Source organism: Rosa chinensis, chromosome 4 (genome assembly GCF_002994745.2).
Source record: "Rosa chinensis cultivar Old Blush chromosome 4, RchiOBHm-V2, whole genome shotgun sequence".
Taxonomy (NCBI): Eukaryota; Viridiplantae; Streptophyta; class Magnoliopsida; order Rosales; family Rosaceae; genus Rosa; species Rosa chinensis.
Window position 1 is genome coordinate 55,152,863 of NC_037091.1, and position 24,655 is coordinate 55,177,517.

General features: G+C 38.2%; 2 protein-coding genes, 1 non-coding gene and 1 pseudogene across 4 annotated transcripts; 2 read left to right on the forward strand and 2 right to left on the reverse strand.

The window, feature by feature from the left end:
- Positions 1-7,356: 7,356 nt before the first annotated feature.
- On the reverse strand, positions 7,357-7,439 carry TRNAL-UAA. The gene has a single exon. It is a non-coding gene; the product is annotated as a tRNA-Leu (tRNA).
- A 7,615-nt stretch (positions 7,440-15,054) lies between these two features.
- Positions 15,055-20,099, forward strand: LOC112197162 (U-box domain-containing protein 6). 2 transcript variants are annotated; one of them, XM_024337739.2, is made up of 6 exons: positions 15,055-15,553; positions 16,001-16,100; positions 16,314-16,499; positions 16,622-16,729; positions 17,151-18,343; positions 19,066-20,099. In XM_024337739.2, the coding sequence occupies exons 2-6, from the start codon at positions 16,050-16,052 to the stop codon at positions 19,856-19,858; spliced, it is 2,331 nt and encodes a 776-aa protein (XP_024193507.1). In that variant the 5' UTR covers positions 15,055-15,553; positions 16,001-16,049; the 3' UTR covers positions 19,859-20,099. The 2 variants fall into 2 exon arrangements, with proteins under 2 accessions (XP_024193507.1, XP_040373431.1); XM_040517497.1 differs by lacking the exon at positions 15,055-15,553 and adding an exon at positions 15,605-15,923 and having other exon boundaries at positions 19,066-19,858.
- Positions 20,100-20,323: 224 nt separating this feature from the next.
- Positions 20,324-21,604, reverse strand: LOC121052870 (annotated as a pseudogene).
- Positions 21,605-22,082: 478 nt separating this feature from the next.
- Positions 22,083-24,042, forward strand: LOC112198046 (geraniol 8-hydroxylase). Its single transcript, XM_024339061.2, has 2 exons — positions 22,083-23,118; positions 23,298-24,042. Exons 1-2 carry the CDS (start codon positions 22,228-22,230, stop codon positions 23,904-23,906), a joined length of 1,500 nt encoding a protein of 499 aa, XP_024194829.1. The 5' UTR covers positions 22,083-22,227; the 3' UTR covers positions 23,907-24,042.
- Positions 24,043-24,655: the final 613 nt, after the last annotated feature.

The window sequence follows — 24,655 nt, forward strand, 5'->3', positions numbered from 1 at the left end:
TACGGGCTTACAGGATTTTTCGCCCACCCCTAGTTCTTGCCACCGCGATTTCCCCTCTGTTGTTTCTAATAACAACCCGGGCACCACCCACTCTGTTATTGGGTACAAATCCACCATCAGTATTCACCTTACCAAAGCCTTGTGAAGGAGGTTTCCAGCGCTTTTGTTTCTCTTTTGCTCCCCCTACCGTTGGATACCATCACTGCTCTATACTCATCATGACTACTCTTTGCTATTTTGTACGAATAGAGCGCATCAAATCTTTTATTCAAATCTTTTATTCTCAAAGACCCATTTATTTCTATCATGCCAAATTCTCCACATAATAAAAGCAAACAGATCAAGCTCCTCTTGTACAAGTAACCAGCTGGCATGGTCAAAGAATTCCATGACAGAATTTTCCTTCCAAGTAGAAATTATTCTACTGAAAGGAGATAAAGCCCACATTATTTTGCATGCTTACAATTAAAGAGAGCATGAATACTTGTCTCACCTTGGCATCCACAACGTGGACAAGATGCATCCACCATAATGTGACGTCTATTTAGGTTAGCTTTGCATGGGAGAATATCTGATAAGAGCATTTTAATGCGATGTTTTAATAGTTATTTCCTCATATTTTACTTAGTTATTTCCTTAAATAAATATATTTTAATTCAGTTTTTATTTTCTAGGTACATTGGAATAAATAGAGAAGAAATGAGCTGAAATGAATACACATGGCAAAAAGAGAGGAGTCCTGATGGCACTAGGAAACCACATGGCTTGAAGATGACGTTGAAGATATTATTGGGGAATTAAATCAGATTTTTCCATGGGAAATCATGGAGTTAATGTCAAAAATCAAGAGAGGATCAAGGATAATGACGCCATGGAGAGATTTAAGGGAGAAAAGGTCCAAAACAAGTCTAGATTCATTCCTATTTTCACTCAAGAGTATTTTGGCCGAAAATTAAGAGAAAAATCAGATAAAATCTTGGGAAAATCAGCAATAATATATTTTGAAGGATTATGGACTTATTTTGGAGGCTTTTGATTGGCTGGATGACTCAACAGAGCTGACATGGCATTCTGTGATTGGTCGAAACTGTGTGGCATGATTGGATAGTTATTTGAGGAGATAAATCAGAAAATAATCATGCAATTAATTCAAAAATAATCTCCCTAAATCAAGGTGTTAAATTGGAGGTTTCTTATTGGTTGGATGACATAGCAGAGCTGACGTGGCGTTATCTGATTGGCTAATGCTGTGTGAATCAATCTTGAAGACTTGGAGACTAAGTTGCCATCCTCCTATAAATAGGAGCATTCTCTACACAATTCTAAACACCACCACACCATCAACACCACAAGACCACCACAACACACCTCTCTCCATTAGAAAATAAACATTAGAAAAATTCTTTCCATTCTCTAGTCTTCAGAAGCTCTGCATCTCAACCAAGGAGGAGAAGAAGTCATGTAATACATCAAGATCCTAACCGCCACCCACCCTTGTGTCGTCCCTAGAAGATTGCTTGCTTTCAAGGATCTTCAAGTTCTTCGTCTCAAGGCTTGTCATCCATCTTTCACAGTGTATTTCATACTTTCTTTTGTTTTCCTTTGTTTGATTTGTAGAGTTATGGATTCTAGTTAACATGACGTTAAGGGCAAAGTTTAAAGCCCATTTATATATTTTGAAATAAAATTGTGATTTTTATATGTTGATTTATATGTTGCTTATGTGAGATTGCTTGATTGATTTTGGATTACAGAAAACTTTTATATGTGTGTGTTCTTTGGTGGCCAACTTATGATATATGCATGTAATTGGAGCTAGATTTAAGTAGTAAAGGCTTTGGACAAAAGTCGAAATCAATTAAGGAGGATTGCAAATAGGTGAACTTATTCATAACTAGGTTGTGCACTTTGGTTGACATCCTTTCTCTATGCTTCATGCATTGAATGTGTTCTTGAGTAGCTAGCTTTCTAGACTATGATTGCATGTTCAATAGGATTGATTTAGGGGCTTTCACTTAGATTAATTATTCAAGGAAAGTAAAAAATGGGAAATCGTTTGCTTTCTAACGTTTCACATGGTCAACTTCTTTCTCATGACATAGAAGATCAACTATAGGAATTGTGATTGGATTTCATTCATATGATTATGGATTTGATCTTTGTTCCTTGCGTTCCACCATTGTATATATGTTTTTACATTTTCTTTATTTTATTTATTTAATTTTTAATTTATAAATCTAAAACCCCCTAATTGTGTTTACTTGTATATATTTCTTTCTTTGTTTTATTTTTGTAAATAATACTTTTTACTTTTATTAATTTGTTTTTACAATGACAGGTGTACCCTCAATCCCCAGTTAGAACGATCCCTACTTATTCTATACTAACGATGACATTTTCAGGGTTAAATTATGCGCTTGCTTTTTAGCGTATCAATATCCTTCATAGGCCACATGAAAATTTTAACTCTCTCTGGAACCTTTAGTTTCCACAGCCTTTGCCACATCTTTTCCATCACCTACATATCAGATCCTTCGCCAACGGTTTTCTCTCTCAATTCCAGATCTATAGCCAAATTATAGCCACTAGAAACTGTGTACTCCCCCTTTGCTGTGAAATGCCATATCCACCTATCCAATTGTTGCCTTCCCAGAAGTGGAATGGAAAGGATTGCCTCCGCATCCCCGGACACAAAGTGTTCTCGGATAAAGGCTTCATTCCATCCTCCTGCCCCTAACATCAAAAAGCTTACCGGAGTATCCAATGCCACACTTGCCGGAGTGTACAGTTTGAAATTTACGGGTCTCAGTATCCATGGGTGACTATAAATCCCCGTAGTTTCTCCATTTCCAATCCGTCGACGGATACCCCTCCATAATAATTCCCTACCCCACATAAGTGACCTCCATGTGTAAGAAGTATCCTTGCCTTTGTTCGCTAGCAACAAACTTGAAGTAGGGAAATATTTTGCTTTCATCACTTTGGACACCAAGCTTCGTTCATCATGGACCAATCTCCATACTTGTTTAGCTAGTAAGGCTTGGTTAAACAAACTAATGTTTCTAAGTCCCAAACCCCCCTTCTTCTTCGAGGCACAAACTGATTTCCAGTTCAACGAATGCAATCCCCTTGAACTTTTCAATCCACTCCACCATAAATTGCTCATTAAAGAATCCATCTCTTGACAAAGTGTCACAGGAACTTTAAGTACACTCATTGTATATGAGGGAATAGCTTGTGCCACAGATTTTAGTAGAACCAATTTTCCTGCCTTAGACATCAAATTTTCTTTCCACCCTGTAACTCTCTTACCCAACCTGTCCTTGACTTTCTTGAAAGCAGACTTCTTATTCCTCCCAACGATTGTTGGTAGTCCCAAATAACTTTCATGGAATGGCACAAAAGGCATTTGCAGAAGACCACTATACTCAGACTATTCTACTTCCCCCACTTGAGAATTGAAAGCCACTGCTGATTTCTCAAAACTGACCATTTGACCAAATGCTGTTTCATACAGAGCTAGAATTTCCTTCAATTTGTTGCAAGCATGTGTAAAGGCTTCCAAAAATAATAGGCTATCGTCTGCAAAGAAAAGATGAATTATAGATGGTGCAGTCTGCGCAACTCTGACCCCCCTTATCTCACCATAAAGTTCTGCTTGCTGAAGGAGGTGAGTAAAACCCTCTATACACAAAAGGAATATATAAGGAGAGATTGGATCTCCTTGTCGTATCCCTCTTGTTGGAGTAATAAGTCCCGTAGCCTGCCCTTGACAAATAACAGAAAAAGAAACCGTTGAAATGCAGTCAATGATTTGAGCAATGAAACGCTTGTGAAAACCAAGTCGCTCCATAATCTTTTGGATAAAGCTCCATTCCACTCTATCATAAGCCTTTGCCATATCTAGTTTAATTGCCATGCTTCGTTGACCCTCCTCCGGTTGCCGCCTCATAGCAAATGTAGTCTCAAAAGCAACAAGCACATGATCAGTTATGTGCCGTTTGGGAACAAACGCACTTTGAACTTCAGATATCACAGTAGGCAGAACCTGTTTCAACCGATTAGCAATAGTCTTTGCAAACAATTTATAAATGACATTACACAATGCAATTGGTTTGTATTGTGTGACCTTCCTCGGCTTTTCAACCTTTGGAATAAGGGCTAGATGTGTATGATCGATTCAAAGACTTTACTGAATTTCTCCCATTGAGAACATGTAGGCAGCTTCTGATAACATCATCTCCAATAACATCCCAATATTGCTGATAAAAAAAATCGCTGGTAATCCATCGATACCTGGTGCTTTTGTTGGGGGCATTTTCTTGAGAGCACTTTCCACCTCCCCTCTCGTATAAGGAGCTGTCAATGCAATTTGGCATTTACCTCCGCTGTAACTTTAGGTTGCAAACGGTCTAGCACTGCCTCCAATCCTTGTCCTCCAATACTTGTGAAAATCTCAGTAAAATAGTTTTCAAACCGCTATGTTTCTTTGGTCCGAACACCATTTGCCTTCTTCGTCTAGAATCCCACTAATCTTATTTTGCTTCCCCCTCCCTTTGGCACGTTCATGAAAGAATTTTGTGTTTTTTTCTCCTTCTCTGAGCCAATCCACTCTTGATCTTTGCCTCCACATGAGTTCTTCTTGTTCTAGTAGCTTCTCCAATTTCCTAGAAACTTCACATCTTCTAGCTTCTTGGCTATCAGTTGGTTGAATTGAATTCAAAGAATGAAGCTCCAGCTTTAGCTAAAAAAGCCTCTTCTTACCTCTCTAAATATAACATTCAATTAAATTAAAAGAAGAGAGTTTCTAGCATTTGTCAACTTCTCCCCTTCGCTCGTCCTACACGCGCCTGAGGAAACCAACTTCTCCCCTTCGCTCGTCCGGCCGTGCGTCCTTTGGATGTCGTCGTCGGACGGGCTGCTGTCAGTATGCTTTCTTGGCCTCTTGTGGTGCATGGGGTCTCTGTGCTAGGTTCAGCAATCAATTCATGGTGTTGAGGGCTCCGATGGCGACTTGGAGAGGTTGTGTCGTTGTGGGAGATGATGGTATGCGAGTCGAAGGTTGGAGAGGAGTATGGGATCAGATCGGATTATCTCGACTGTCGGAGTGGGATCTGGTTGCCAGTTCGATCGGGTTTGAAGATGGAAAAGCACCAGCGGTGACCTTTGGAGAGGGAGGCTCCAGATTGGGTTCGGTGGGCGTTCAATTACAGCAGCGGTCGCTTGCGGAGACGGCGGCAGCGTTACCAATGGTTTGGGCAGGTTTCGATCTACCATGGCCCCCGCTTTTGGATATGTCTACTGTTTCGATCTGGTTTGGGGATGGTTGGAGAGGGAGATTTCAGATCAGGTTGCGTGGGCGATGGTGGTGGTGGGCTGGCGGTGGTTGTTCGCCAATGGTGGTGGAGACCTGTGGTGGCGGCAGCAACGATAACCATGGATGGGTCGGGCCAGTGGAATGTTCTCTCGACATTAAGTTGGATGGATTGTGGACTTGGTCTCAGACTTTGGGCCCATATTGGGCAAATGGTGATTTTACTTTACTTTATTTATTTTGGTGTTTAATTTTAGTAGGATGTGGCTTTATGCCGGTTATAAGTCCCTACCGAATTGTGGTAGGGCGACGTGGACTCTGTCCCGGACTGCACACCTTGTGTGCCTTGTCTGCTCTGGCTAGGCGGCGAGTTCCTTGCTTCGTCAAATGGTCACAACCTCCCAGTGGTAGGATGAAACTAAGTGTCATCGGACTTGTTTTCGGGTGGCAACATAGTGGGAAAGTTGATAATAATAGTAAATTATGGCTCCGCGTGAGCAATATCTTTCTGATATGTCACCACCTTTGTAAAGTGAATAAAGTAGCCAATGATGCACTTTTCGCTAATTGGTGCATGATAGAATACATATTTTCTGTAGGGACTCTCGTTATTATCTCGAGATGTTCTCTTTATGTTTATTGTAATTTGGGGTTCAGGTATCATGTCCCCCTCATGTATTCTGAGGTTTCATTAACGATCAAGATTTAAGGGCAGCCGTACTGGCCCTATTTCAAAAAAAAAAAAAAACATTCAATTAAATTATTTTATTTCTTCTGGAATTTCCTTATATTACCATATAGTTTTATAATTCTATACATGGCCCATCATTTAATACAAAAATAAATGGGTTATTATCACAAATGGTACCTGAACTTATCCTCTATTTTATCGATGGTACCTGAACTTCAATTTTGATCACAACCAGTACCCGAACTTTTCGACTTCATTTTAAATGGTACCTAAGGCCACCTTTGGTCACTATTCCGGCCAAAAAAGCCAAATCTAAAAACAAAAAAATCAAGTTTAAGGCAAGTCTATTACCAAAAAATCATCATTATATATGATCGCAACCCTTAAAATCATAAAAAATCATCACTATGATTGCCTCACATGCCGTTTTTAGTCGGAATATTGACCGGATGTGGCTCTAGGTACCATTTAAAATGAAATCGAAAAGTTCGGGTACTGGTTGTGATCAAAATTGAAGTTCAGGTACCATAGATAAGATTGAGGTATAGTTCAGGTACCATTTGTGATAATAACCCAAAATAAATTCAAAACAATCTGATTTGGAATTTCCTTAAACTAAATTAATTGAATATTATGATATAATTATTACTTAATCTTCCAACCCAAAATCTTTGAAATCCTTCTTTTAGCAAATTCAAAAACGATTCCAACAACATATCAAGATCGAGAGCCTTTGATTAATTTTGGTGGAAGAGAGACCTACTCATAAGAGAGCAATATCATGTGATTTTGATTCATTCTTCTTCTCGTGGTTGAAGATAGAGATAAAAAGTAGAATAACAGATTGTTGTCTTGATCTTCCAACCCAAAATCCTTGAAATCATTCTTTTAGCAAATTCAAAAACGATTCCAGCAACATATCAAGATCGAGAACCTTTGATTAATTTTGGTGGAGGAGATACCTACTCATAAGAGAGCAATATCATGTGATTTTGATTCATTCTTCTTCTCGTGGTTGAAGATAGAGATAAAAAGTAAAGTAACAGATTGTTGTATCTCATGTTCAAGAGTGTTTTAGTAAAAGTAAATAGGTCTACTTAGCTTTTCAAGTATTCTGAAAAGTAAATTAGAGGTATACTAAGTATGAGATGTCCAAATAGTAAATTTAGAGGTCTAACTAAAACCACCCAATTTTATATCATCATCGAAGAGAAAAAGAGAGAGAGAGAGAGAGAGAGAGAGTAATGTATTGGGCTTTGGTTTTGGGTCAGTATATATGGCCATGTGCTTTAAAAAGTGTGACCAGCCCAGTACAGATTTCAAAAATAAAAATAAAACAAAACAATAATATTGCTGGCTATGGGGTTCGAACCCATGCGCACTTATGTGCAGCAGATCTTAAGTCTGCCCCCTTAACCTCTCGGGCAAACCAGCTCTTGTTGTTGAATAGGACATGGATTAATATATTAGCTATTTCTTTTGTGCATATCATTATGATGCCGTTGGTGGCAGGCTGGCTTCAGAACCTCATTAATCGTTGAAGTAGTTTTCATGCAGAGAACGTGGACGTTGCAAACACTTTGAGGATCACATGCAATTTATGACCCACCAATACATAGGATAAGCCTATTTAATCTACTTCATAAGTCCATGTAACATAATTAAGTTTGTTTGATGAAATAGTACACTTACCTACAATTAGGGGAAGCCAAATTGGTGTCATCCTCTTTCAAATAGTGTAGTAGAATAGACGAATCGCTGATCGGACTTAAAGACAAACTTAGAAGATATTTAAACTTATCCGAAATAAGAATTTAAATTTTATATCGAGAATCAAATAATGTAAGAGAAATTAACTATGTCCGAGACATAGTGATGTACTGAAGAAGATCATTTTCTAATTCGAAATGCATTGCATACACGCATCATTCCAACAACTTTAAAATTTAAAAACTTCACTTTTCTATTTCAACGTGAACAAAACTTCTTGTCAATACTGGCTAGCGAGCCTTAGTTTGATCAAAAAGCTATACAGCAATCCCACATTGGAGTACTATTGCACCGAAATTGAAGATAACTCAATTATGGCAACAAATAATGCATGGATGTTCATGTAGACACCAGCTAGGTAGCTAGCATGGTTTCGAAATAAAGCGAACGTGGTCAACCCCAAAATCAATCATATAAATGGGGCACGATCATTACGACCATCCCTAATGATGATGATGTCTTATTAAGCTAGAAAAGACGTGTATGGTTTGTGATGATGAGTAAGTTGTACATCTATTCTCTCAAGCTAGCTCTTCCTAGGTTATAATAAATACCTTTTCTCATCCTCTAACCCTACACACATGTTTAAAATTCGAATAGCATTTGCCCACCTATATATGTAATGGTATGCGTACTAACCAGCCATTCGTGAATTCTAAACATCAAGAAGATGGCCTTGTGCTTAATAATCTGTCGGCGTTTAACTTTGACTGATTTAACATTCGATATCTTGATTTGTAACACGTTTTGCTTACCATAGAAACAAGAAATGAACCTTTGCCTTTTACCTCTTGGTCTTAGGGTAAACAAAGTAATAATATTATGATAATCAAAGCCATATCCGACTTTGACTTGCAAAGGGATGTGGCTTGGAGGGTTGGTCGTCGTAACAGTTTTGACCCCACATTCAGAAGATCTTCCATGCATATGCGGTGATATGCCCATAACCTAGGGCAGTATTATTTTGAGTATTTTCCTCATTTTATCTGATGCAATTTAAGTATTCGAGTCCAAAAATACGCAGCATAGTACTAGTATTGACTATATATAATTACATATTATATCTTGTTACTATTGGACGATTTCTAGTATATGTACCTTATCGTACCTCAGTACATGTAATGTAGCTGTACATATTTTGAATTTCAACATAATACCTCCCATGTAAATATGAGAAGATTCCCTAAAATCAGGAGATAAATTGTTATAACTTTTTTTAATTTAAAAAATAAAAATAAAAGTCGCACGTGTTAAACGACTAGTATATAATGGATGTGAGAGGTGTCAAAAAATAAAAATAACACATACAACATAATATAGGTTTACAATAATATTGTGTATTTGTTGGAGGTGAAAAATTCCGTTGAGGAGTTTGACCCAACAATTAATGCGGACTGGAGCGGAAGCTGAACCGGGGATAATCGATAGTTTTCAATTTGTCGTTGACTTGATGTTTGACAAAGCGCAGACTCCTTTTGGCTTCCAGGTATTCTCCCTATGCGAGCTCCCTCCGTAGCCTCCCTATGCGAGCTCCCTCTGTAAACTCCCTATGCAAGCTCCCTCCGTAACCTCTCTATGCGAGCCCCCCTCCGTAACCTCCCTATGCAAGCTCCCTCCGTAATCTCTCTCCGCTTTGTCACCTCCCTATGTAAACTCCCTATGTAACCTCTCTCCGTAGCTCCTCTTCGTAATCTCTCTCCGCTTCTTGGTTTTGACGAAGAAGCGGAGTCTCTTCTTTGTCGTCTGTGTGAGAGAGGAGGAGGGGGTACCTGCAAAAGACTCTCCGATGCGTAAGTCAGTATTTTTCTGAGTCAAGAATTGAAGTCTCCACTCGAGTTCGATGCCATACCTGGAGGTTCTGCTTTCCTTTTATAGGCGACTTACAATTGGGCTGCAAGTAAACTTGCATGGCAAGATACCGATAACTTGGATGGCAAGCCATCATTAAGGCCGCACTTACTCCTGTAATAACCGTCACTTATTGGCGGCCATGATTGCTACACTAAATGCATTAACTGTCGCATTTACGGCTACATTAACTGTCGCACTTACTGCCGTCATTACTTTTCTTTAATTGCCTTGATTGCATGGTCAAATTTGTTGACTACCCCCACAATTCAACATAAAAATTTGAGAAAGTTTCGTTTGATAATTTTATGGTGATTGATCATCATCCCCTCCTTAATCTCTCGATGAGTCAGTTTTCAAATGAAAACATCGAAGTATGTTGCAAATACTAAAAGAAAAACATTATAATAATAGAGACTCATATATGATGTATGTTGTTTGATCTACACCAAAAAAATTGTGAATAATAATAGAGATCCACGGGACTGACGGGAGACACGAACATGTGCTCTCATTTTAACCCCAACATGCTCCAAACCGACCATTTCATATAGCTCGATCTAAGCATAAATTGATAACCTTGGATTATATTCACTAGGAAAACGAAAATGTTGGATTTTAGCAGAAAATTCAGACTATATAATAGGAGGATCAATCATGCATGCGACCAGAGCCGGCAGCGAAGAATTAATGTCAAAGCTACATGGTTGCCCCGCGGACTAAATATATTGACGTGTATGTACGTTCCGGTGTACGTATTGTCTACAAGCATACAACCTGTGGCAACTCAAGACTCTTACTATTGTTTTATCTTTCCATAATTATTTTGTGAGAATATGTATCCAAGAAGATTTATCTTTTGACCGAGTGATATTTCCGGCATTTTTACCAATCTTATCTTTTACCAAGACTTGTTTACGGTGCATTAATTACTAAATGAGTCAAGATAGTAATTCTTTTGGAGCTTTTCAATTTTTATATTGATATATCAAATCGATTAATTTTGATATAGTAGTATATATACCGGAGCCAGATAGGAGGTGAGCTAGAAGAAGTGACCTCCCCAGGCCCTACTCATTTTGCATCGGAAAATAGACCCAATTTAAAATTGACTCCTATAATAATATTGTCTTGTGTAAATATGTATTATGAAATGTAGTATGTTCATCAGTAAACACAAGCATTTTTTTTCATTAGTGGTTGAGAATTTGAATCCCATATAGCACGATTTGTACCATTTGTAGTATGTAATTATTTTATTTTTATATTTAGGCCTTACATCTCAAGTTTAGGCGAGCTCCGCAAAAATTAGAACAACGTAGTTAGAGTCTGGAAAAAACAGAGGCGGCTCCTTTGTTTATCAGGCTGCGCCTTCCCGTCGACGACAGCTACCAGCCTCATCGGCGAGCGAAGGGTGTGGTCGGATGGGCGTGTTTTTGCTTGGTGGCGGGAGATGATCAAGATTGGGGGTTGCGATAGGAGGAGTTTTCTTTTTCTCAGATGAAGACAACGGCATATCGGTGTTTTGTTGCAGAAAACTTGAGGAATCGAGGAGCGGTCATCTCAGTAAGATTGGAAGGCGTATTGACATTGGGTCGGTGTTGGGACAGTGCTGGGTTGGAGAGTTTTGTCATCTGGATTTATAGTGGAAGAAGATTTCAGAGATGGAGTTTCTCTCCAGGTTGGTTTTGTCCTTGGCTTAGATGTCAAATAATTGGGGTCGAGTTTACCAACCTCAATCCCAACTCTGCTATGGTTGATTCTGTGAAGCTTGAGTCGATTTTGTGGAGAAGGAAAGTTGATAGTGGCAGTTTATTTCTGTGTTTTTTTTAGGCTTTTATTCTTTAGTTCGTGGTTAGGATTAATAAGTCCCTCCTCCCTTGAGCAAGGGTTTGGGTGTTTTAGTGGAGTGTCGATGCCATTATTATGGCGTCATGGTCGTTCTGTTGTGTCATGGTCTGGTCTTTTGTCGGTGCTTTCTTGTTATCAACGTGATGGTGAATCACCTTTACACGTGGTCTGGCTGTTTTGGGACGTGTGTTCGAACGGGTGAAAACAGTTCATCTTAATATTGGTGGCTGAGTTGTATCGGTACAGGTTTGGTTATTACTCATTGTAGCGCGCGAGTATGGGCGTAAAATTTAGTTAGGGGTTGAGCCTTTTTGGCTCATTGGAGTCACTCATGTTGACGGTTCCGTAACTATGGATCCAATGCTTTGTAATCTGTTTGGTTATTAATAGAATTTTCATCTTCTCACAAAAAAAAATCTCAAGTTTAGGCATAGTTTACCACGCATGTATTTTGCTATATATGCTATAGCTTGATATGATCTTGAGTTAGTCTACAACTTAAATAGCATATATATTATTGTAGAGGTGGTATCTGTTAATTTCTAATTAAAAATATATTTTGTAAGCTTGCAATAGAAGGAACAATAAACTCTCATTTTGAAAAAGTGAGCATTGAGTTTTGGATTGATTGCGCATATTATTGCACAAATGAATCTAGAGTTGTTCTTAGTTCTCTGTCTAGATCATAAGATTGACGCCTGCTGTTGGTGTACGTGTTACAACCAATCTTTTTCCTCCTTTGAAAACCTATGTACGTGTACTGTTTTATTATTATTATTTCTTTCAAAATTTGGTCAAATACATAAATATTTTTTCTCTTGAACACACAGAAAAAACAAAGACTGTCTATAGGTCCTTCCAGAAGAAAAAGAAGGAAGACAAATCCTAATTAGAGGTCCACAAAAACTACTCCTTAATTCCTATCCCCTCTTAGTTTCCTTTTATGATTAGATTAAGACAACACAGAGTCTGGTGTGATGACATTTCTTATCACAAAATCAATATATTTGACTTCTAAGATTGTGATATTTTGAGAGGATATTAATCATGTTATGCTACTTGTTTTTAGTAGACGTGTAATCCTCTAATGTTTTTCTTCTAATTACTCATGATCTTATGCTCTCGATCAAGGGATCCATGAACACCACGTACAAATGATCCGAATCTTAATGCATATTATTAAACAATTGAAGTTCGATCTGATACCAACAATATGAAAATATCTATGATAAATTTACTTTTATGAGACATGCTAGATTTACTTAAGAAGTTGAGTTCTTTCCACTTACCGTGAATTAAATAGATATAAATGTCTGTATTTTTCGTGCTATTAGAACAAACTTATCACACGTTATGTTGCCTATGGTTGGCTATGCAGTCAAATAAATTTATCATGGTCTGGCAAGAAAAAAAAAATTGTTCACGCATCAAAAACTTTTTTGCTTTACTTGTAACTTGTTTTGAATAATTTTGAACTTAATAAGCTTATCCCATGAACTCATACTAGAATTACTCGTTTTAACAGGTTTATTCGTCACACACTCTATGTCAATCAATTTAGATAGTTCACCTTTAACTCAAGTCATATTAAATGTGACAATACGAGGTCGATGTTGGCGGTTGCTTCTCCAGTAATTTAAAATTTTAATTCAGAAACATTTTACTCTATATTCATGTGAATCAAGTGATCATACCTTTTTAATCCTTGTTACCGCGATTGGGTGGAAAACAACAGTTAAATTCCCGCGAATGACGGATCTAACGCGGGAGATGGCAAGATTTGGGAAGAGACAGTTAAAATGTGTGGGGAAAAACAGCACCACGTGGAACGATTCCGAGCCTACATTGTTTATAATCATACACATTTGACGTTTCCTGTTCCCGTACTCCTGCGCGGAGACATCCGCTGCCAATGAAATCACTTCAGCCTCAATTTACGTAACTGCCCCCAAGCTGCGGTTGGATTTTTGACATTGCCATTGCATTCATATTCCTAGTGCATGCATATTAGTCATTAGATTATTAGTGGTTCAATTGGAGTTTGAAAAATATAGAGGTGCTTAGCCTAGTGTGGACTGTGGAGTATGAGTTTGAATGTTTGATTCAATTATGGGACCATCAATAATTCACAACTTTTGGAAGCAACTAAAGTATCTATCAATTTTATACTAAATGTGGTTACTCCTACACGCCCTTTTCAAGAGAAAAAGAAATCACACAAAATGTCAATGTTGCTGTAGTTGTCATAGGCTCATTGCATGAACAATGGTGCACTAGCGTGTTACCTGTTTTGGCGTTCCTTTTTTTTTTGTTCATAAATGAACTCCTTGTTTGTTGATTTGTAAAAGTACTTGAGCAATTAAAAGTTACATAAACATACTGATGTTAAAATTCAATAATGGAAGCATTCAGCAATAAACTAAAACATCAAAAAATTCCTAGCAAAATTAGAAATGAACTAAAAAATAGTTGAACTTAAAACGATCACACTATAACTTACTCGTAGACCAACTATCGTTTAATCTAGAACTAAAATAATTGAAATAAAGTATGGATAAGAATTTGTACTAATTTTGGTGTGTATCAATTTCTCTTAATGATATAGTGATCAATCAGAATTGCTTTCCTATTGATAGATTTTCAGGTCCCTATGTCTAAAAGTAAATATTTAAATTTAGAGAATGAAATCCACATTTGCTAATTTGTAATACACACTTCCTAATTCTTTTTTTGGTTGAAACTCTTATAAAAAGATAAATTTAAGTTACTAAAGACAAAATTTGAGTTACTAAAAAAAAGAACATAGAGCATGAATTGTAAATAAGGAGCGCGAATTTCATTTCTCCTAAATTTTATATAATCATATTAGAAGATACTAAACATGCTTCTCGTTCTTATCTCATTTATCCATCATCTTCCAAACTCAATTATTTTTGGTAATTTAACGTTATTGATAACAGAGTGCGTGATAACCAAAAACTAGCTTTTACACAATACTATTTGCTGATATTTCAATAGATACTTAATTTCTTCTCCGGTGTTTTTGTAGATTATTGAAATTGTTACAGAAATCAAAATTTCAAAACCTCATTCTCAACTAATTTAAATGATTTGATTGAATAAATTTGTACAGTTTAAATTTTTTTTAGTGTCTATATGTCCAATCAATTCTTAATACATTACTAGATATACGAGTACTAATTATTAATTACAAAGTAATACTCTAGTAACTTTAATCAAAGGGCTGAAAGGATAAGGTAATAAATTACGCAAAGAGCATACATAATCCACTCCCCCCCTATTTGGAATGTCAAGAAATTGCAACAGGATTAAAAGTTAAAAAAACCAATCATACCCGCCATCAGTGCTAAGGACACAACAACAGTACAAACAAAACCGATGGTGCCAATCGTGATGGCAGTGGCAATTTCGTCATTCCACTGCATTTATGACAGATCTGCTAAACCGACAAAGGAGGAGGTCGGCAACTGTCGGCCGGTGAACCGGGGAGACAAATGCGGCGATAAAACAATAAACAATTCATTTTTTTTATCATCGAAAAAAAACAAAATAAAAAAAACCCTGTCAGTCTTAAAAATAAACAATAACCCCTCAATTTTGCTTGTTTCTATTTTATTCCATTTCCCAAAATCCTCAAAATTCGCTCCTATATTTTCGAATCCGTAAACCGGAGTCTAATGAAATGGGAAAGTACAGATCATCGCAGAAACCCTAGCTCTCATTTTCATTGTCGGAAATTCTCGTTTATGAAACCTCCCTAGCTCCCATTACCAACCCTACCCACCACGTCTCCCCAATTTCGTTTGGTTTTTCTGTTTTAAGCCCTAAAAATCGAGCTCCGTGTTTAGAGGGGTTCCGTTGCGCATCTGAATCTTGTTTTGTAAGCAATTGGCGCGTTGCGGTTGGAAACTTGGTTGGAGAATTGGGGTTTCTATAATTGCGGGCGGGCGGGAGGGCGGGGGTTGTAATCATTTCAATTGACTCGTCGAGGTGGATTGTGATTTTGGGGGGGTTTGGTTTTCCGACAATGTCATTTTCCGGTGGCTTTTGATTATGAGGTAGGAATGGGAAATGGAGTTTTTGATTAATCGGTGAAATGTCCTAATCGAGATTCTTGAAATGTCGAAATCAAATTGTTTTATTTTTTTATTTTTTCAGTGGGGTTGATATTGTATGGTTTGGATCAAAGTGTGCATTCTTGTTCTTGATGATTACATTATTATACCAATTATTGACTCTGTGGAGGCTTTCTCTATTACCTGTTTTGAAATTTTACTTGGAATCATTGAAAGCCTGCGAAAATGGAAACGTGATGTTGGAAACGTGTTTTCCTATTTGCTTCTGTTTGAGCACCAGTTTCCGAGAAACCCAGTTTTCGTAGTTGGTTGAGATGAATCAAAACTTGATGCTGTTTCGATTTTGGTTTATGTATGTGTTAATGCTCAAGATATTGAAATGTGAAGTTTGTATTTGCCTTTGCTAATATTGTATTACGCTCGTTTCAGGCAATGCAGACGTAAATTTGTGTCATAGTGTTCCAAGTCAGCTTGAATCATGGATATTACGGAGGTGGAAGAAAACTTGTTTGCTGCAAGTGATGCCAAGGTATGAAGGAGATACGGGTGGGGAGTGCATTTGAATTACTGCTATTTACTTTCCTAAATATTTGAATTGAAATAACTGTGACACTACCTTTTAATTTTTTTTCAGACGTTTGAATTACCAACTTCTGATATCGTGTTTCATGAAATTATATCCCCACCGATTATAGGTAAGGGTGGTTGATAGTTGTTGACTCTGTTTTGTTTCATTCTGTAGTTGCATGGAGAAATGTGCAAGACGCTCTCTGCAATTTATTGCAAAGTAATGTCAATATTTCCTTCCTTGGAAGCGGCTCGGCCTAGGAGCAAATCTGGCATCCAAGCTTTATGTTCATTGCATGTAGGGCTGGAAAAGGCGAAGAATGTGCTTCAACACTGCTCAGAATGTAGTAAACTTTACCTGGTAGGTTTTCCCCAATATTGGATCCGTAGTTATGATCGTAACTGTTACTCTCACTCTAAGCAGTAACAGCTAAGTGTATATACTTTAGTGCGTATAGTGGCTAATTATCTTTTGTCTTTCAGGCTATAACTGGGGATTCTGTGCTCTCAAAATTTGAGAAGGCAAGAAGTGCTCTCATGGATAGTCTCAGGCGTGTTGAAGATATTGTTCCACAATCTATTGGTTGTCAGGTAATTGTTCTTCAAAGTTCCATATCATCGTTTCCTGGGGGCTGGTAATTGCAGCTGATTGTTTCTGATATCCTAGTACTAGATTAGTTATGATGGTTAGTCAGTATTCTAATTGGTACAAAGAGATGGAAACTTGTCATGCCAGCCATTAGTAACCTTGAGGTCTAATGAGTTGAGCTGTTCAACAATTTTGTATCTGGTAATTTTAGTGCTACATTAAAAAAGGCATCTTTCTTCTTAATTTATCCATAGGTTATTCATTTTTACTTGTTAATAATGTTAGTTTACTTGAAATTGTTTGAAATTAACTGGGTGATGCTATAATTCCAAGGTGGGATGTTTAGTGGTTTTCTCATACTCTTGCCTTTTGGCATGTCACTTGGGGTTGTTTTTAACACTATTATTCTCAAACTTGTTCCAGATTCAAGAGGTTCTTAGTGAACTTGAGTGTACTGTCTTCTCACTTGATCCCTCAGAGAAGCAAGTTGGTGATGACATAATTGCTCTGCTCCAGCAAGGGAGAAAATTTGACAACTGCAGTGACATTAACGAGCTAGAATCTTTTCATCAGGCTGCTATCAAGCTTGGTATTATGTCTTCTACGGCAGCTCTTAGAGAGAGAAGAGCTCTAAAAAAACTCATCCAAAGAGCCCGTGCTGAGGAAGATAAGCGGAAGGAGTCAATCGTGGCTTATCTATTGCATCTTATGAGAAAGTACTCCAAGTTGTTTAGAAGTGATTTCTCAGATGATAATGATTCACAGGGTTCTGCACCTTGTTCTCCCACTGTTCAATGTTCTAATGAGGATACTGGGTCTGGGGGTAATGGTCAAGCATTTGACCGACAATTGTCAAAAGTTAGTTCTTTTAATTTCAAGACCTCTTTTAGTTACAAGTCGAACACTAGAAAATCAGGTCAGATGGCTCTTCCACCTGAAGAATTGAGGTGTCCAATATCATTGCAGCTTATGTATGACCCGGTCATCATTGCTTCTGGTCAAACCTATGAAAGGATTTGCATTGAAAAATGGTTCAGCGATGGGCATAGTACTTGCCCAAAGACTAAACAAAAGCTGAGTCATCTGTCTCTTACTCCCAATTTCTGTGTCAAGGGTCTCATTTCTAGTTGGTGCGAACAGAATGGAATTTCCATTCCTGATGGCCCCCCAGAGTCGCTTGACCTTAACTATTGGAGGCTGGCATTTTCTGAATCTGAGTCCAGTAACTCAAAATCTATGGGTAGTGTTGGCTCTTGCAAGTTGAAGGGTGCCAAAGTGGTTCCTATAGAGGAGAGTGGTACAATAGAGGAGGCTGTTGGAAATGAAACAGAAGAGTTGTCTCCGGCATCAGAAGAGTCCGAGCCTGATGCTTTTGAGAGTTATCAGGATCTTTTAACTGTCTTGAATGAAGGGGAGGATTTCAGGATAAAGTGCAAGGTGGTGGAGCAAATAAGGCTCCTGCTGAAGGATGATGAGGAGGCCAGGATGTACATGGGGGGTAATGGGTTTGTTGAAGCACTTCTACACTTTCTTAACTCAGCTTTGCGTGAAGCAAATGTTTTGGCTCAAGAAAGTGGAGCTATGGCTCTATTCAATCTTGCTGTGAATAATAACAGGTATTGTTTTTTAACGTTTTCAGATTTTAAAAGAATCAAAATGTCACTACTTGCTTTGGATGGTAATATTTTTAAGTTCAAATTAAGCATCATTACATAGCTGGGTTACTAAATGCTTGAAAAATTAGAGGCAACATTGTTAGAAAGAAAGCTGGGTGCAGCATGGGGTATAGTTTTCTGCATATGATATGCAATTGAATCATGGGGGAAGAGAATTTGCGTTGTCCTTCAACTTTGATGGGACTTGGTTTACTTCTTTCATATAATTTTCTTGGCTGTAAATGGTTTTACATTTCCAGAGAAGTCTGAATGCTTCTCATATTTTATTTGGGGGAGCAAATGAGTTGAAGGATATCTGACAATCAGTTTGGTGGGCTGTGTATACTACCTTTTCAGCAGGATTGATATCAGTGTTAATATCTGCTTCTTAGAATGCCTCGCTGAATGAAGGCAAACTCTAGATTAATCGTTGTTAATGAGTGCTTGGACTGTTGATTGAGATAAAGGAAGGGTATGGGGTGAATTGTGATTATCTCTGTTGCCCTCTTTTGAGTTGTCCATGAACATTTATGAAATGGTCACTTTTGGTTCACTGTTTAGATTTTGAATGTCCTATGCTGTGCAATTTTATAGTAACATGTAATATTCTTTTGGTTTAATATCACACTTCTCCAATCCTGGGAAATTTTCTAATTACTATAAAATGTTGATATTTTTTTCAGAAATAAGGAGACAATGCTTGCGTCAGGGGTTATTTTGTTGCTGGAGGAAATGATCTCCTATCCCAGTTCTCATGGACCTGCGACAGCCCTTTATCTGAATCTCTCCTGCCTTGAAGAAGCCAAGCCTCAAATTGGCACAAGCCCTGCTGTCCCTTTCTTAACCCAACTCCTTCAAGCTAACGCTGAAACCCAATGCAAGCTTGATGCCCTCCATGCCCTATACAACCTTTCTAGCATTCCCTCAAACATTCCAAATCTTCTTTCAGCCAGTATCATCAGCAGTTTGCAATCCCTTCTTGCAGACTCTGGTGAACATTCATGGACAGAAAAATGTATAGCTGTTTTGATAAATTTGGCTTCAAGTAATTCTGCGAAAGATGAAATGATTTCAAATACGAAGCTTATCAGTGCACTAGCAGCACTTCTGGAGGCTGAGCAACCCATTGAGCAGGAGCAAGCTGTCTCATGTCTCTTTATGTTGTGTAACGGGAATGAGAAATGCAGTCAGATGGTCCTGCAGGAAGGGGTAATTCCTGCATTGGTGTCGATGTCCGTTAATGGAACATCAAGAGGAAAAGAGAAAGCTCAGAAGCTGTTAATGCTGTTTCGTGAGCAGAGACAAAGAGACCAATCACCTCTGGAGGAGAAGGTGCAACTCTGTGAACAAAATGACAACAATCCCACACCCGCTCCAGAATCAAAGCCGCTATGCAAATCCATCTCAAGAAGAAAGATGGGCAAAGCTTTTAGCTTCTTATGGAAGAGCAAAAGCTATTCTGTTTACCAGTGTTGAGTTCCACGGTGCTGTAAATGTCTGTTGTATCATCTTTTTTTCTTCTTTCGTCCTCTTCTTATTCCTAGTTATTATTTTTCTTTTTCTTTTTATTTTTCAAAGAGCAGAATGTACAGGCCCCCTGTAATCTATGGATTTTGGTTTTGCACTTCTCTTTTGGCTAGGAATACATGTATTAAGAAGTATCATAATCCAAGTGGTTAGTTATTATAGAGTTAACCGGGTACCGTTTTCACACAGAGCTCTTCCTACTCATTTCAGGCCATATCATGAAAAATGCAAATTAATGTAGAAATAATTGCTTGGTTGTAATGTATATAATTGCTTTTAGGGACTGACTATGCACAACAAATGAAAAGTTGTAACTTGTAACTGCAAATTGATATTGGCAGAATTGAAATACACATTATTCAACTGATGCAAATGGATTTTATGAAGCAAACTGCCTAGTATTCCTTTAGTTCATTATTTTCTATTGTTTTTTTCAACATTGGCTTCAGCACTGCTGTTCACCTCTTTCTTCTTCTTCAGGAATGCAATGAGTCCTCCCAGCGCTATATCGGTGTCTTCACTTTTCATGAGTTCTTCTGCAATCTCTGCTGGAGTCGTATCAACCTCCTTTATGAATTTTTCAATTTCATTGAAGAGATGATGGGTTTTTACTTTAAAAGTGGTTATGAGCAAGGGTTTTGAATCCACATGGTGTGCAGTAGGACATGTGAACATGCATATCCATCCGGCCTGGTCTCAACAATGCAGGATCTGGCTTGTCCTTGTAGTTGGTGGTAAACACGATTATCCTCTAATCTCCACAGCTCGACCATAAACCATCAATGAAATTAAGCAATCCGGATAGTGTCAACTGCCAAAAAGAAAATCATTCATACATTTGCGTATTTACACTTTTATTTATACATGTTCTGTTTCTAGGTATTATGCTATCAAGTTACCTGGCTGTCACTGGGGTTGGTTCCTCTAACTTGTCTGTCCTTCAATTCAATGCTGCAGTCAATATCCTCAATCACTATGATTGATCGATTTGCGGTGGAGACTAACAGTCTCCTAAGCTCAGAGTTGCTGTGTAAATATGTAAGCTCCAAATCATAGATATCAAACTTGAGGTAATTAGCCATGGCTGCAATCAAGCTCGACTTTCCAGTGCCAGGAGGACCATACAACAAGTACCCTCGTTTCCATGCCTTGCCTACTCTGCCATAAAATTCCTTTCGCCTCACAAACCTGTCCAAGTCAGCAATCAACTCGTTCTACAGCATTGGATCCATTGCCAATGTGTCATAAGTTGATGGATGTTCAAAGATGACTGAACCCCAGGGACCGATCGAACATTCTCCACTAAAGTTTCCAAGTGCATGCAGCGTCACCACCTTATTTTCCTCTTTAATTGCTTTTGATCTTTGCACTACATATGGCAGGTAAGTTTCTAATACCTTCTCTGTATTGCTTGTGGAAACTGAGCTGAATTGACTTATGCTCTACTACCTCTGTTGATGAGCAATAGCTTTCATGGTCCATATTCGCCTGTTTCGTTTCAAAACAACAGAATTCCCACCTTAACTGCATTCCTTCGAACTCGTTAGTTAGCTTCTCGCCTTTGTTTATGGTAACAGAGAAGTTGTTTTGGCGTGGGGACTTGGAAACCTTAAGTTGATCAATTGAGGCAGTGATCCTTGTGCTTAAGTAGAGTTCTGAAGCCTGGTAAACTTCATTGATAGAGAGGCCATTGATTCAACAAGCACTAGTCGTTTTTGAGTCATACCTATAGCTTCTTACTTACAAGTAGGAGACTTGTGACACTAATGGTAGGAGGTTTTATTGGCCAATTATTGGCGAATTTCCTAGTTTAAATATAAAAAAGAAATCAAGTGTGATTGAGCTGTTAACAAATGGATGCGCATTTGTAGAGAATGGTAGGTATCCTGCGGCTCCTGCCTAGCCATTTGAAATACTAGTTGCTGGCTCTCTTAGGAAGCAAAAGCTGTTAGTTGCTGATCTATAGTTCCTTTTAAGTTTTTTCTATACCTGTGTTTTCAATCATGCAATCCAGCTTTTAATATATATATATATATATATATCTGACACAGACATGAAGTAGGGCAGGAAGAAGAGCCAACCGCCATTCAAGCAGTAAGAGACGAAATTTCACCTTTTTAAATAGCTGGACGATCGAGGATAGCAGAGGATTTGCAGCCTCCCAAAAAGGGATAACGAAAACGAAATTGAGGGAGGAAAATCTATAACACGTGTGAAAAGATGGTCAATAATTCATAAACTAGATCAACTCACCCTATAAGTTAAGCAAGGGGAGTTGGAGTTGGAGTTGTGATTGAAGCTAATTTGTTTAGTGAGAGATGGTTTTCTTGTCTAGTATACTGTTGTGTCTCTGCTTTATCTCCTGGTTCTTAATCCAAGCCCTCCATAGAAGAACCAGAGTTAGACTTCCACCAGGACCAAAGCCATTTCCATTGATTGGAAATCTGTTTGAGCTTGGAGACAAACCTCATCTCTCTTTGACCAAGCTTTCACAACACTATGGCCCCATAATGTTTTTGAAACTAGGCTGGATAACCACTATTGTAGTTTCTTCATCAACCATGGCCAAAGAAATCCTCCAGACCAATGACCAACTCTTTTGCAACCGAACAATCCCAGATGCGTTGCGAGACATAGGAGACTACAGCTTGCCTTGGATACCAGTATCAACAAGGTGGAGAAATCTTCGAAAAATATGCACCTCCCACCTCTTCAACACCAAAGTACTTGATGCCAACCAAGAAAACCGGCGAGTGAAAGTGCAAGAGCTCATAGCTAGTGTCAATGACAACATGGTAAAGGGTTTGTCAGTAGATATTGGAAAGGCTGCTTTCAAAACTGCACTCAATTTGCTGTCGAGAACTATTTTCTCTGTGGATTTGGCTGATGACTCGAGTAGTAGTAGTGAGATGACTAGAGAGTTCAAGAAGATTGTTAATGGTATGTTGGAGGAGGCTGGGAAGCCGAATTTGGGGGACTATTTTCCTGTGCTTAAGAATATTGATCCCCAAGGCATAAGGCGACGCTTTACGAATTACTACAAAAAGATGTTAGGCTTGATTGAATCAGTGATCAGTCAAAGGTTGGAATGTAGAAAAGGGGATGATTATGTGACAAGTAATGATATGTTGGATACTCTTATAAACCTCAGTGAAGAGAAAAATGAGGAGGATTTGAAGAACTCCGAAGTAGTTGAAAATTTGTTTGTGGTTAGTTTCTACTCTCTATCTACTACTTTCTGTTCTTCTTGGATACTTATTTCAATAACGTAGGCTTAATTACAAATTATTTGTCTATTAAATGATAAGATATTCAACTAAATAATGATTCAAAGTGCAATGCAGTACAGTGTTACTTTCTAAACAATTAGTCAATGTGGAATGTGTAGGCACTATTTGCTGCGGGGACAGATACAACTTCAGCCACATTGGAATGGGCAATGGCGGAGCTACTACACAACCCAGAGAGCCTTTCTAAAGCTCAAGAAGAGCTAGATCAAATGGTTGGAAAAGGAAAACCAATCGAGGAATCCGACATTGCTAGACTCCCTTACTTACAAGCAATAATCATGGAAACCTTCCGGTTGCACCCAGTGGCTCCATTGCTACTGCCACGAAAAGCTGAAACAGATGTAGAAATAGGGGGCTACATTGTCCCGAAGGGTGCACAAGTTCTAGTTAATGTTTGGGCCATAGGCCGAGACGCTGGCATTTGGGACAGTCCAAACTCTTTTATGCCGGAGAGGTTCGTAGGATTACCCAACCAAATTGATGTTATGGGAAAAAACTTTGGGCTTATTCCATTTGGTGGTGGAAGGAGAATCTGTCCAGGTTTGCCATTGGCAATGAGAATGTTGTACTTGATGTTGGGTTCGCTCATCAACTGCTTCGATTGGAAGCTTGAAGATGGGGTTGTACCTGAGACTATGAACATGGAAGACAAGTTTGGCCTCACTATACAAATGGCTCAGCCTCTCAAAGCTGTTCCCTACTCATAATTGGTTTCTACTCGGAATTTTAATGGAATGATGTAAAATAACAGTAGGATGAATGAAGTAATTTCTTTATATATTTCCATGAAAGTTTAGTGAATTTTCTTTTCTACAAGGAAAAATAAAATTTCTGATTAATATATTGACTTCCAATTGTTTGCCATGAATTAACTTACAGTTTATGGCTTAAACTATTTGGTCTGTGCCTTGTTGCCGTTAGTATACTCTTCTTCATTTGTATTAAACAATTGAACCCACACAAGAAAATCTGTTCAAGTGATCATTACTTTTACAGCATTCCATCAACATCTATGAAAATCACAGGTCATAGACTTCAAGTATGGCTAATTTTCCCTACTCGAAATGTTTTTATCAGCATTTCGAGTATGGTTAATTTGTTCCTATCTTATCTCTAGTTTGGCCTCAGTTTGAACGGACTAATGCCCACTGTTAGGTTGCTTGTGGTACAAGGCCCACCAGTCTGAACTTACAGCTAGACTTACATGGCCACTAGTCTGAAGCCTGCTAAACTTCATTATTGATAGAGGGGCTATTGCTTTCATCTGATAAGAGTCATTGGCGAATAACGAAGGTTACCAGAATAGACCTGCAAGTGTGGCGATGATTGTCTTGAAATTTTTAAGGAATGAACTGGCTCACCTAAAACTCTTCAATTATTGTAGGCAAATTTCTAGTTTGAACAATAAAACACATCATTTGGTTTACATTAAATTTGATTAAGCTGTTTCCTTGAA